Source organism: Rhagoletis pomonella, unplaced genomic scaffold, assembly GCF_013731165.1.
Source record: "Rhagoletis pomonella isolate Grant_MI unplaced genomic scaffold, Rhpom_1.0 Rhpom_scaffold_00006, whole genome shotgun sequence".
Lineage (NCBI taxonomy): Eukaryota > Metazoa > Arthropoda > Insecta > Diptera > Tephritidae > Rhagoletis > Rhagoletis pomonella.
The window spans coordinates 5,804,448-5,819,314 of record NW_023458560.1 but is presented as its reverse complement, the minus strand read 5'-3'; the positions used below and the strand labels follow the sequence as shown (position 1 = coordinate 5,819,314).

General features: G+C 36.0%; 2 protein-coding genes across 2 annotated transcripts; one reads left to right on the top strand and one right to left on the bottom strand.

The window, feature by feature from the left end:
• Window positions 1-5,406: 5,406 nt before the first annotated feature.
• LOC118740333 (exosome complex component RRP40) lies at window positions 5,407-6,120 on the top strand (the record flags this gene model as incomplete). The annotated part of the gene is given in 1 exon segment (XM_036471824.1): window positions 5,407-6,120. A coding segment is annotated over 1 exon segment (688 nt), but the record flags the coding sequence as incomplete, so codon positions are not given.
• A 1,078-nt stretch (window positions 6,121-7,198) lies between these two features.
• Window positions 7,199-9,359, bottom strand: LOC118740332 (rRNA-processing protein UTP23 homolog). The gene is made up of 4 exons (XM_036471823.1): window positions 9,249-9,359; window positions 9,055-9,184; window positions 7,830-8,030; window positions 7,199-7,771 (listed from the first exon to the last, which is right to left on the bottom strand). The coding sequence occupies exons 2-4, from the start codon at window positions 9,172-9,174 to the stop codon at window positions 7,328-7,330; spliced, it is 765 nt and encodes a 254-aa protein (XP_036327716.1). The 5' UTR covers window positions 9,175-9,184; window positions 9,249-9,359; the 3' UTR covers window positions 7,199-7,327.
• Window positions 9,360-14,867: the final 5,508 nt, after the last annotated feature.

Sequence of the window (14,867 nt, the reverse complement as noted above, 5' to 3'; positions counted from 1 at the left end):
TTTTTCTTTCTTTCCTTAAGGCGTGATCTTGTGTCTTTCGTTCATGACACTGTCTCACCTAAGGCAGTCAATATGGCGGAAGTAGAGCGAGAAGTTGCCAACTGATAACACCTGTATTATTGCATCATGCTGAATATTCATCCTCTTCACACTTCCACTCGAATAATTGACCGTGTACACGTTGCAAACCCCTCGACGTTGGTGAAGCCCTGTCTCACGGTCAGTAATTATCACGATGTTTGGATCGCGATCCATATTGATGGATTGATAGATCGCGCACGAATGCTACATGTTCAATATTTATCGCGTCAGTATTTGCAAAATTTTTGTGCTGAACGCTTATTATGACGCAAGAAATTTTCTTTATTTTGTGCGTACGAGTTAGAGATAATGCATTCAAGAATTATTTTAAAATTTCCAATGTTAATTAAAATTTTTTGAATTTCTTTTGAAAGGTTTTAAGCACCGAGAGCGAAGGCAGAGCGAATACGTTTTCGATGTTCGCATTATGAGAGTAAAACGAAATGTATGGATTGCGCTTTGAAAGCGCTACACGTTCAATATTTATTGACGGTATAGCGATCCGCGATCCAGATAAAAATTTTTTTCGAAATTTTGCGATATGGATCACGATCCATCAAAACTGCATGGTACACCGTCAATAAATATCGCGATACTTGGATCACGTCAATAAATACTGACCGTGTGACAGGGCCCATTGGATCGCGTATACCTTGCATTAGGTTCTTTCTCTAACAATCCGGACCGGATCCGGAAATGGAACATAATCCAGAAGTACGGGAACGCAAAAAACCACATTTCGTGCCCAGAATAGAACGCGGGGTCCCGCGGGTGCCCAAAGTAGCCCAGAAATCATTCCCATACTCAACAAAATGGGTAATAGAGAGCGAAAATTGGAACGTATTGGATCGCAAGTGTCTTCTTCTTCCTGCCCGAAATAGCCCAGACTTTTTCTCCGGGTAAAAATGGATAAAGCGTCAAAGTGCATATCAGCTGTTTTGTGTTTACATGTTGCCTTCATTTACTTGGTGATTTTAAGGAATAGTGAATGTATTTTCATCTTTATATTTTTAAAATCAAATTTGTGAAACAAAAATTCAATGTCATCGATAACGACAAAAAATTATCCAACACACAAAAATTGAGAGAGCAAGCGTTCATTTTGATGCAAGAGAAGCGTTCATTTTGAGCTGGCAAAATTTTAGTCAGCAAAATTTATCCAACACGAAAACAAATGATCACAAACCATATGGTTGCAATTTTTGTAAACAAACAAAATTGCATTTTTCGAGTTTTGGTATTTATATGCTTTTTGGTGGCCTGCTATGCGACTTTATGATAGCGCCAACTAGTTTTTACTTCTAGAAATGTCCCTGGCGAACATTGAACGTTCACTTTCCTTTTTTCTTCCATGGAGGCAACATGAATTTCAGTTTGTTTACAAATAAAACATAAACAAAGTCAGCTGGTGTGTCTTCTTCTTCCGGTTTTTGCAAGTGATGGCTAATTTCCTGTTCGTCTACTTTTTTGCTTTTTCTTCTCTTTTTTTTAGAGAATTTTCGCTTACTCTCTTGATTTTGATTGTTGGCTGGTGTTGGCTAATTTTGTTATCGAACGCAACTATTCACTAATTACCGGATCCGGTCCGGATTGTTAGGGAAAGAACCTAATTTGAGAAACAGCTGATTCACGTTGTTTTTGTTTTTGTCACTTATACCATGTTCTGACCGACAACGAAAACACTTTGAAAACGTGTTTTGGGATTGTGGGCTGAAGGCTGTTCACACCGGCTGTTAGTGTTTTCGTTGACATTTCTTACAACCTCTGATTACAGTTTTGCTACACAAAAACATAACCAAAATGCTTTTCCCTCATTTTCTTTTCATTAGCAACCTCTTACTTTCATTCTTATTTTACTTTTGCCAGCCAATTAACAATAAATCCGAAATGGCGTATTAAAGGTGATAAAATATTAATCCACTTCGATAAATAATCGAAAAAAACTAGTGAAGACACCGATTGGAATGAGTGGAACGTGTTTTCAAGTAGTTTTCAGCGAAAACTGGTTTTCGTTTCACAGATTTTACATGGACGAAAACACAAGTTTTAAGTCGGAAACCAGTTTTAGCAACGAAAACATGTTTTCGATGTCGGTCAGAACATGGTATTAAATGCAAGCTCTTTAAATTGAATTTTGGTTTCACAAATTGGATTTTAAGTATATAAAGATTGTAAATAAATCAACAGGCCATTATTCGCTATTCCTTAAAAGCACCAAGTAAACGCAGCCAACATGTAAACACAAAACAGCTGATATGCACTTTGACACATAATCAATTTTTACCCGGAGAAAAAGTCCAGGCTGTTTCGGGCAGGAAGAAGAAGGCACTTACGATCCAATACGCTCTAATTTTCGCTCTCTATTACCCATTTTGTTGAGTACGGGAATGATTTCTGGGCTGTTTTGGGCACACCCGGGATCCCGCGTTGCGTACGGGAAATAACCTATTAGTAGAATTCTCTTTCTATGTTACGAAGAAAAGGCACTGAACACCTTTTGCAGAGAACACTTTCTCCATAGGCGGCCTTCGGCCGCACTTAGGGATTATAACCAAAGAACGTAGATAACAAGAAGGGACAACTCGTTATAATTGTGTCGAAAGTGCGCAACAGGACGTGCCTTCTCATTTCATACAATCGAAAAACGTACTAGGGCAAAAGAGAAGGCACGCCCCTGTTGCTCACTGTCGGTAAATTCTAACGAGTTGTCCCTTCTTGTTATTTACGTTCTTTGTTATAACCCTCACAAAGTATAATTTTCTTTCTGCTTTGCGAAGAAAAGCCACCGACCACCTTTCGCAAAGAACACCTTTCTGCGTAGGCGGCCTTCGGCCGCACCTAGGGATTATAACCCTCATAAAGTAGAATTCTCTTTTTGTGTTGCGAAGAAAAGGCACTGAACACCTTTTGCAGAGAACACCTTTCTGCGTATGCGGCCTTCAGTCGCACTTAGGGATTATAACCCCCACAAAGTAGAATTCTCTTTCTGTGTTGCGAAGAAAAGGCACTGAACACCTTTTGCAGAGAATACCTTTCTGCGTAGGCGGCGTTGACCGCACTTAGGGTTTCTAAACTTTTTTAATAATTATTTTACATTAGAACTATACAACATATATATCAAGTACGTATACCAAATTATAGGGAATCAAGTTTCCTATAAAATAAGATCAAAATGTTCATCCATTTGTGTTTAAGAAATCTTGATTTCAAAAATAGCTTATTTTGAACTTTAACCTTTGATAATTCTTGTTGTTTTTGTTACCCAAAAAAAAAAGTACCGTTATACTGAGCTCAATCAGCTCTATCGATCCCAATATTTTTTTTTTTTTAGATTTGGAGCCAAAATTCATTTATGTCCCACGATGCAATAATACAAGGTTCGATAAACTGACAGAGTCTCTCTCGCACCGCTCCGTTAGCAGTGGTACCGTGTTGCTTCTTTGCAAATTTACTTGGAAAAAGTGTAGTTTTTCTGTGAAATAGAAGTTTAAGCTTTTGTGCAGTATGTTTATTTGTATATGCATATGAAACACATTTAACTGATGAAAACATAAATTGGATGTTTACATAAATCCCATAGTAGTTTTATTTTAATTTTGAGTCCTTTTCAGTTTTTATACAGCTAAATAGCACATAAGTTACGTAATTCATGTAGATATATTAATATTTCGTTAAAATGCCAGATTTCCTGCAAATACACTAGAATTTACAAAAGGAATTTCACCAATTATTGCCTACTTTGCGTACTTTTCTACTACAATTCTCGTAAAAAGGGATTGCTCTCTTGCCCCTTCTGTTCTTCTTAAAGTTTAGTATCCAGCTCTTAAGAAAACGGTCAAGAAAATATTGCCATTATTTCGCGTGTGTGTCCAAGGAATTTTGACATTTTTTATACCTCACAGCCTGTTGCCTCACTCTTTCCTCAAGAAATAATGGAACGGGCATATATTTCTGTTGCAAACCTGGGTTGCCTTGTGCTCTTTTTTCTCAAAAAACTTTAGAAAACCGTAGTAGAAAGCGTACTAAATTTCTGAAGAACTGCGTACTGCCTTAAGGAAATTTGACTCAAGAAAATTTCTTAGCCATTTCTTGTACGTCATTTTATATGGAGTTTTTGCTTTTCTTAAGAGCTGGATACAAAGCTTAAAGCCCTGTATGCAGCTCTCAAGAAAACGGTCAAGAAAAAATTGCCATTATTTCGCGTGTGTGTCCAAGGAATTTTGACATTTTTGATACCTCACAGCCTGTTGCCTCACTCTTTCCTCAAGAAGTAATGGAGCGGGCATATATTTCTGTTGCAAACCTGGGTTGCCTTGTGCTCTTTTTTCACCTAAAAACTTTAGAAAACCGTAGTAGAAAGCGTAGTAAATTTCTTACGAACTGCGTACTGCCTTAAGCCCTGTATGCAGCTCTCAAGAAAACGGTCAAGAAAAAATTGCCATATTTCGCGTGTGTTCAAGGAATTTTGACATTTTTAATACCTCACAGCCTGTTGCCTCACTCTTTCCTCAAGAAATAATGGAACGGGCATATATTTCTGTTGCAAACCTGGGTTGCCTTGTGCTCTTTTTTCACAAAAAACTTTAGAAAACCGTAGTAGAAAGCGTAGTAAATTTCTTAAGAACTGCGTACTGCCTTAAGTAAATTTGACTCAAGAAAATTTCTTAACCATTTCTTGTACGTCATTTTATATGGAGTTTTTGCTTTTCTTGAGAGCTGCATACAGGCCTTTAAGGAAATTTGACTCAAGAAAATTTCTTAGCCATTTCTTGTACGTCATTTTATATGGAGTTTTTGCTTTTCTTGAGAGCTGCATACAGGCCTTAAATGTAATCTTTTGTATTATTGAATCATGTTTAAGGCCTGTATGCAGTTCTCAAGAAAAGCTAAAATTTCATACAAAATGACGTACAAGAAATGGCTAAAAAATTTTCTTAAGTCAAATTTCCTTCAGGCAGTACGCAGTTCTTAAGAAATTTGCTACGCTTTTTACTACGGGTTTCTAAAATTTTTTGTGAAAAAAGAGCACAAGACAACCCAGGTTTGCAACAGAAATATATGCCCGTTGCATTATTTCTTGAGGAAAGAGTGAGGCAACAGGCTGTTAAGTATCGAAAATGTCAAAATTCCTTGGACACACACAGGAAATAATGGCAAATTTTTCTTGACGGATTTCTTGAGAGCTGCATACCAGCCTTTATTCTTTTGGTTCAAAAGTATCGGTGCCAAAATTACTTGGTATCGAACGAAAAGTATCGAGTATGAGCTTGTATTTACTCGTATCGTTTCATTCATACGCTTAATTTTATTGTTAGCAACAATTATGTCAGAAATTATTTTGCCCGGCGATCGTATTTTTGCTGCGGAAGAATTAGCCAAAACCAAAAAAGTTATTTTAGGTCCTGGTCTGCGACGAGAAAATGAGCAAGTATTCGCGTGTAAGCCTGGAAGGCTTCATCACAAAGAGCCAAACACATATTGGATTGATAACTATCAGCAACGCTATGTGCCTGTGAGAGGTGAAGCTGTTATTGGCGTGGTTACAGCTAAGGCAGGCGATATATTCCGAGTAGATATCGGAGCACATGAACAGGCATCACTGTCTTATTTAGCTTTCGAATCAGCCACAAAAAAGAATCGACCGGAGGTAAATCCTGGAGATATAATCTATGGACGCTTAATTGTCGCCAGCCGCGATTTAGAGCCAGAATTAGTATGCGTCAATTCAACAGGAAAAAAGGGAAAACTCGGCGTGTTGGCAGATGGTTTTGTCATGCGCTGCAGCTTAAATCTTGCGAGACTAGTGTTGAGGGAAGACTGCCCACTTTTACAAGCTCTAACAAAAGAAATGCCCTTTGAAATCGTTGTGGGATTAAATGGACGCATTTGGATTAGAGCTAAGAGTTTTGGCGAAACAATAGCACTTGGAAATGCAATATTGGCAGCGGAGAATGCATCATATGAAGAAATGCCGACAATTTGTGAAAATATTGGAAATATTTTGTTCACATAAATGTTTAAAATACAAAGTAATTGGCTGAGATTTCCAATAATGAACCATTTCCTATTTCAGGCAAAGTATAGCGAATTCTTTTATGAAAATCGCAAGAGGTGTTGAGGAAGTGTTCATTGACCGATGTCTTCAAGAAATGCTAACAGTTTTAAAGTTATTGGGCTGACTTTAGTGTACATCGACATGTGTGTGTTTTGGCAATGCTAGTAACGAATTTTCTCAAGAAACTTTACGTGGTTGCTAAGAAACAGATATGTTTACACAAATTCTCTCTATTTTCACTTTATTAATACAAGTATTTAAGTAATTTGTTGTTTAAATTGTTTGTACTTTCACTAGCAAATTTTCATAAGAAAAGGGCAGCTGTCACTTATATTTGCATAAATGCACGATCTTTTCAATGTTCACGCGTGATTTGTATACATTAAATGTATTTTATTTTATTTTTTAACAATATAAAACGCGTTTAATAATTATACCATAGTGAAAAGTATACTTTTCTTCAAAAGCTTCAGTAAAAGCAAGCAAAATCACATAAGGGTATGTTTTCCATATTTTTTGCGTTTTTTTAGAAAACAATATTAAGGAAGACGCCTACGTCGCTATTTCTTACAATATAAAATATTTAAAAAAGGTTTGTAATAAAGAATCGCGCGATTTAAGCAAAAAATTAAAAAAAACCTAAAAAAGCGTAAATTTTTGCCTGCTGCGCTATTAAAAAAAAATAAAAAGTGGGAAAACTTTCGCCGGCGCGCGACGTGAAAAAGTAGAAATTTGGAATAAAAAATCGCGTGTTATTACTTTTGACATTATTTAAATCGTCTGGCAGCACCAACTTCGGTGTTCAGTTGCAACCCTCGTGGTTATCGTGGTTAAATTAACAAAAATCTCATATTACTTAAAAGTAAAGGGTCACGTACATTAAAAGTGTTTACAATTAAGTCACATTGATGTATTTCACTTTTGGGTGATAAAATCGATGCAATTTACATCAACATATCTGTCGAATTTCGCAACTTTAACAACAAATTACTTAAAACCTGCAACAGTGCGCGGGTTGGGGTCATCCCATTCCCTTATATTCTGATCAAAATTTCTTTGTAGTCTGTGAAAAACGTGATGGTGCATTTATTATGGCCAACGCTCGAGGAATAACCTCCGATTCATCCCTGAAACATATATACAAGTGCCGTTGTACAGTGCATTGAATTCATTAAACGGATTATATAATCCTTATTGTGGGCTTTTTAGGGCGGCTTTAACGTGTGCTGGTATTTGGATACGTTTTCTTTTGCTCTTAGTTGGGGTTTTACTAGATTCGTTAAGGGCAAGATGCCGTTTTGAAACATGTAAATTTTGTGTATGGTCTTTAGGCTTTTTACTCCTTTTACAAGAAAGAGGGTTTGGATTTTTTGTCCCCTTCCGCTTTCTTTGTATCTTATCAAGATGTTCCTCCTGTATACCTTCTTCTTGCTTTAAGTGTTCAATTCGTTTTTCTATATCATTTGTTAATAGGTTTTGAGATTTTTTTAAAACATACTTTTTAGAAGCTTCTGAAGGCTCTTCTAAAACTGGCGTTGATTTATGCAAATACAACAAGCACCTGCCAGGTACTTTTCTTAGGCTTGTTTGTAATGTGCGGTCTTGAGAAGCAACAATATAACGTCCTGCATGCGCCTAAAACAAGTTGACAAGTTACATATATAAAATTTGAGGCAAAATATTTTATATTTACCATAGATTTAATGCATTGCGACGCTGACACTGGCACACCTTCATGGCCGCATTTGTGGACACAAAATTTTTTGACAATCATAGTAGCACCAGCGAGATTAGCTCCGAGAGATTCGGCTTCAAGTATTATACACTGCGTAGTAACCAGTTTTATAGTTGCATGAAAGTATTTTTTAAGCTGCTCCTCGATTATGACCTTATTCTGAAAAATCGTACATCAGAATTATGCCAAACTAGACGATGGAATTATACACCCGTATGCTGTAATCCGAAAGTTCATACGTTACGAATTCGTAGCTCCGTTCCGAGAATTAGAAAATTGGTATGCTGTAATCCGATCGTAACTATCAACGGCGTTGCCAACTACATTAGTGAAATTCGAAGTTCTTACTCAGCTGCTTTGGCAGAAACAAATCAAAATAAATATACATAATCGCAAGTGAATAGTGAAATTAAAAAAAAAATAGTTTAATCATTATTTGATATGACTTTTCCTTAATTAAGTAGAATACAAAGGATTCAGTGGCCGGCGCACTTTTGTCCCAGGAGGAAGAACAGCTTACAGTTGCATTAATATACAAAGGAGATTGCTAAGAGATTGTTCTGATCCATTCAGCTTAAATGATAAAATGTAGGCTCCCTCCTTTTAAGGGCATCCATTTCACTAGATATTGTGCCGCTTTAATTCTTGGAACGCTTTCCCGAAATTCCACCACATCCTCTTTAGCTCCTTTTACAAAGCCTCGACCAATGTCCGGCTTTTCGCTCATGTATTCCACCAGTTTTTCGTATTGCGAGCGATTTGTTGTGATCTTCGATCTGTTAATTTTGTAAACATTCAATAATACATTTTTTTTCATATCATATTCATTTTTACATATTTTTGCGTTTACACACTTTATTTTACTGATATTTTAAAACAATTTGTTTCGCTCCGACACGAGTTGCTATTCGTACAAAATTTCCGACAAATACATAAAAATGACAGCTACGTCGGATTCAGGCATACCAACATTACGAATTTCGAAGATTGCCTACGAATTTCGAAATTACGATACGACAACGCGGATTTCAACATACCAATTTTGCGATTCGTAGCAAAATCGAATCTACGACGGATTACAGCATAGGGGTGTACGATACAACACGGATTTCAGCATACCAATTTTACGATTCGTAGCAAAATCGAAACTACGACGGATTGCATTATAGGGTGATAAACTTACTTGCAATGCCGCTTGGCAAAATGTAGCATCAACTAGGACCTGGTACGGTTCTCGGTATTGAAAATTGGTTGCAAAAAATGTCACCGTTTTGTGCAACTTCTTGAACCGTGAAATCTTCATCTTTCACGCACTTTAGGATATCAAAATAAGACGCCATTAATTAAATATTATGAAAATAACAAAAAAAAAGGTACCTGCGAAATAATCTGATTCTAGAAAATGAATACAGAAGCAGTAAAGCTAAAAAATAAGCGAAACAGACCCTCGATCTAGGGATGCAAAAAAAACATCGATGCATCGGAAACATCGATGTTTGCTATCCGATGTATCGAATAAAATCGATGTTTTGGACCTTGCGATATACATCGATATGTCGATGGATTTTTTTTCGATACATCGACATTTGTGAAATGTACACTGTACCAAGACGAACATGATCGAAAGACACAAGATCACGTAAGAACAAGAGAGTCGGGTCTACGTAGCCGGAACGACCCAGATTTATATCTGGCCAAGGACTGTCACTCCAGCAACACTCCCCAAAACACCTTTGGGGAACTTGTATGCTGCTACAACAACAACAACAACAGAGTGAAAAAAGTCGATTTTTTGAGCGGGTTCTACGCCATCTTGTTTCACTGGAAAACGAGTGAAAAGTAAACAAAGCAAAGAAAACAACGAAAACCAAAATGCCAGCCACTTTAAACGCACAATTTAGGTAAAATGATGCAACAAAATGCTTTAAAATGTATTGTCATGTTGAATTAACTCTTCTTTACTTGAATAAAATTGTAAAATAGTGGTGCTTGTGATGTAAACAAACGCTCAGCTGACGAACCCGCTTCCGCAAACTTTTTTCTCAAAACCAGTTACAAATGCAACGTTCCGTTCTTACGTGATCTTGTATTTTTGGTTCATGCCAAGACGAATTTATACAAGGTGGTGGTAACCACAATTGGGGTGTTCACAGTTCGTTCCAAATAGTGTCTCAAAATGTAGACGTCTACATTTTAAGTGGTTTTCTAACCGTAAAATCTGTGGAGTTGTTGTTTCCCATACAAAATTGGAAAACGACGCTGTCTACATTTTGTCACACTCAAAGGTATGTTTTTTACGCGTCTACATTTTGCAACCTCGCAGCAGGGTTGCATTATGGCAATACTAATCCCATTTTTTTATTTATTGGGCAATTTCTGATGAAAAGAAACAAATCTAGGAAAAGAAATAACAATTATTAGGAATTGGTAATTAAGTTAAATAATTACAATTTTTCAGAAGCAAAATCGAAAGGCGCCATATAAAAAATGCACGCAAAGAAGAAATGTCTGGCAACACCAGCAAAGTTTTGAGACGATTTTGCGACGACTGCTAGAAAGGGGTGCTCACAGTTTGAAGCTAAAGATGTCTAAAAATGTAGACGTCTACATTTTCAGACACAATTTGGAACGAACTGTGAACACCCCAAATATAACCAGTAAACAACCTTCGGTGAATTTGGCGACTGCCTTCCTCGGGGTTGAATATGCTAGGGATGAAATTATTAGTACACACGCCTTCCAAGCACGCAGGGTTGCTTTTAATAAACAAAAAATAATTAACTCCAAGTAGTTTCAAAAAGTATAGTGAAAAACGAAATTTATTGAATAATTCCACATAAAATGGTATACATAAATGACTCATTTTCTAAACGATTTAAATAAAACACATTTCATAACCTTTTTGTGCAAACGGCATTTGCGAATTGATAGAAAAGTACTACGGATTGTAAATTTTTGTTAACTATGAGGTGAATGAAAATTTTCCACCCGGCCTGACGGTTTTGAAGAATTTTTTTGTTCTAATTTTATTACTAAGGCGTCAATAAATGCATGGCTTTTAGTTCTAGAAAAATAAAAGTAAGTAAAAACTAGTCTTTTTTGTATAATTTCTGATTTTAATTGCTCAACTTCCTTTGCACCAGAGCAACTGTCAAAAATTTCCAACAGTAAAAAGTTACGAATTGGCACAGCAGAAGCAGTGTATAATTTTCTCGCCATAATAAAAAGTTTTTTCAACATGGAGCTTTTCTACTAATTGACATGAAATTACTATCTCAACGCTCGGAGCGCTGCCACTGAGGGCTTTTGCCAACTGATAAAAAGAGAAGATTTGGAAATACCAAACAAAAATTTTGAGATTTCTCCTTGTGAATACGAATGCCATAGTTTTTGCCTAGCTCGTAGGACTACGCAAAATTTTGACAGCTTGTAAATATGTATACGCATAAAGTTGTTGGTGGTAATAAAGAGTCAAAATCAAAATGGAGAAAAGAAAAAGAAAGCGTACGTTAGTTGTCAGTTATAAAATAAATCCAATTTATTTGCGAATATTTGTTTATTCTATTTATTGAAAGGCAACCACGCGGAAAAGCTTGTGATAATTATATTGATAACAGAACCTGGCAGCTCGCACGTTGTCTAAATTCTCAAGTAACATAAAATCCACAAAAGAATACATTGCTTGTATTACCTTTAATATCGCCATGTATAAATTTTAACAACCCACAAAAATAGAGCTTTCGCACGAGCGTTTCATTGGTTTTTCAACACCATTTATAATTTTCTTTTAATAAAATCACGATTGGTCAAATGCTTAAATTTGTTTATCTAATAATATTGCAGCACACAACCCTGAAATCTAAGAAAAAGTCTGAGGAAGGCCATTAAATAGCAGCACACAAACCCGTGCCTTCCTCAGGAGTAAATATAACTACAACAACAACGACTACTACAACAACAACCCAAAAAGGTTGGTTACTGTCTATACTGTGGTGGTAACAGCTCAAAAGCAAAAATTACAATAACAAATTATAACCACATTGATAATCAGTACAAAACAAAATTGGAGCAAACACATCATTTAAACAAAAGGTACAAAGTCGTCGTGAAATCATCGGATCCGATAAATTGCCTTGTATAGATTCGCCTTGCACTGTACATACTAAAAATATTTTGTATGCTTTTAAACTCCTCGCTCCAGTAACTATCTATTCTAAATATGGATTTTTCATTATTTATGCACTATTAGAATATACATTCAATTAATATTAATCCAAAATGTTATTGCATTAACCATCTACAACATGATATTAATTGATCCCATGTTCTGACCGCCAACGAAAACAATTTGAAAACGTGTTTTGGGATTGTGGGCTGAAGGCTGTTCACACCGGCTGTTAGGGTTTTCGTTGACATTTCTTACATCCTCTGATTACAGTTTTGCTACACAAAAACAAAACCAAAATGCTTTTCCCTCATTTTCTTTTCATCACAGTATATACAGTAATACCATGTTCTGACCGACAACGAAAACACTTTGAAAACGTGTTTTGGGAGTGTGGGCTGAAGGCTGTTCACACCGGCTGTTAGTGTTTTCGTTGACACTTCTTACATCCTCTGATTACAGTTTTGCTACACAAAAACAAAACCAAAAGGCTTTTCCCTCTTTTCATTAGCAACCTCTTACTTTCATTTTTATTTTACTTTTGCCAGCCAATTAACAATAAATCCGAAATGGCGTATTAAAGATGATAAAATATGACTTCCACTTCGATAAATAATCGAAAAAAACTAGTGAAGACACCGATTGGAATGAGTGGAACGTGAGTTTTCAAGTAGTTTTCAGCGAAAACTGGTTTTCGTTTGACAGATTTTACATGGACGAAAACACAAGTTTTATGTCGAAAACCAGTTTTAGCAACGAAAACATGTTTTCGATGTCGGTCAGAACATGGTATAATATGATATTGACTCTCTAAAACCATTTGGAAATTTGGACAGATATTAAACAGCATATTCAAAAATTGTTTCACATAGCTTTTATCAACATAGAGAAATAATATAAAGTGTGCAAGCCAGTTTGATGTACGCTTATTTCAAAGCAAAATTTGAGTTTCTGGCATTAATCCTACGTTTTGTTGCATACCTCTGCCTGGTTTCGGCTTATGTCCTCATCCTTATGGACTGAAAACATCAGTAATGCAACGTTGTGTGTACTTTTGCAAAGCGACAAGAATTTAATGACATGTTTAGTTTTTTATTTTTTACCCAAATCATAAAACTTGACATAATTTCTCTCTCAAAAGGGTTAACATGAAAGTCAAATGAAGGAAAAAATTATGATAATAAATTTCCAAATAAGTGACCGAAATATAATGTCTAGCAATGACTCTGGCTCACTTAATATTATTTTATTATGCTTATAAATATTTACCTATTGTCGGCACTTCCATACCTTCCGAAAATTTCGAAGCCTTCTCAAAAGAACAGAAAAAACTGGGATTGGTAACTGTTTAAATAAATTAATACATTTCACAGCGAGTTATTACTTAAACACTAATCGAAGATACCATTGTTTCACTTTCATGTTGTATAGTTTTAATTGAAAGAAAATGCTGATATTTTCATTCGATACATCGAAAATATCGATGTTTTTATACGATACATCGATATGTATCGATGCTATATTTCGATGCATCAAATCGAAGAAAACATCCATGAACGAAAGACACAAGATCACGCGGGAAGGAAAGAACGAAAAAAGTTATTTTCTAGCTGCCGAAATCTCGACGCCATCTTTGTTGTAAGAAGTAAACACGTACACACGTTGTCACAAGCGAAAATGAAGAAAATTGCAGTAAAAAGCCACCACCAAATTGTAAACAACGAAGAAATGTAAATAAACGGCTAATGTCAAAATCGTTAAACTTTTTTCCTTAATGCGATTCTAACGGGCTACTCTCCTGCCCGCGTGATCTTGTCTTTTTGGTTCATGGAAAACATCGATGTATTTTTTTGACTTGCATCATGGCATGAACGAAAGACACACGATCACGTAAGAACAAGAGAGTGAAAAAAGTCGGTTTTTTTAGCGGGTTCTACGCCATCTTGTTTCACTGGAAAACGATCGAAAAGTAAACAAAGAAAAGAAAACAACGAAATCCAAAATTAGCCAAAATTATTGTCAGCCACTTTAAACGCACAATTTAGGTAAAATGATGCAACAAAATGCTTTAAAATGTGTTGTCATGTTGAATTAACTCTTCTTTACTTGAATAAAAGTGTAAAATAGTGGTGCTTGTGATGTAAACAAACGCTCAGCTGACGAACGCGCTTTCGCAAACTTTTTTCTCAAAACCAGTTACAAATACAACGTCGCGTTTTTACGTGATCTTGTATTTTTGGTTCATGCATCCCTACCTTGATGAGATTTCACACGAGTTTGGACTAGGGATGCCGAAAAAACATCGATTCTTCGAAAGCATCGGTGTCTTGCTTCGATGCATCTAAAATTTTAGTCTCGATGTATGAATGCATCGATACGTCGATGTTTTTTGAAAGCTTAAACTATGTTCACATTACCAACATAAAATAATTAGTTTCGTTTAAAATACCTCACTAAATTAAGTGCGTTCATACACGCGTTTCTTTATTTGTCTTGACAGTTTTGTAGCAACCCTGTGTTACGGTTTATTTAACGAAAAGGGATCGCGAATGTGAGTAATTGCGTATATTTTTATATTCTGAGTTGTTTGTGGTAATTTTTTAGATTTTAGATGAGTGATCTAAAGAGAAAGCTTCTGGAAATATTTTACAAACTACCACGCGCAATTATTAAAAACAAAAACGTCCAAACACAATGACATATCAGTTGTGGGACAATACTTTTTTCGATTATTATCGATAAAATTAGAGCCGACACTGATTTGTTCGTGATTTGGTTCTTGGTTTAACGCACTGGACCATTCGCTCCCAGACGCCTCCCTCAGATGGATT

Excerpts from the sequence above, each read along its gene's own strand:
- LOC118740332 (XM_036471823.1), bottom strand. The coding sequence starts at position 9,174 with ATGAAGATTTCACGGTTCAAGAAGTTGCACAAAACGGTGACATTTTTT. Across the intron at positions 8,031-9,054 it reads TTTGCCAAGCGGCATTGCAA|AATAAGGTCATAATCGAGGA; the intron begins GTAAGTTTATCA and ends ACGATTTTTCAG. Across the intron at positions 7,772-7,829 it reads CGCAATGCATTAAATCTATG|GCGCATGCAGGACGTTATAT; the intron begins GTAAATATAAAA and ends AACTTGTTTTAG.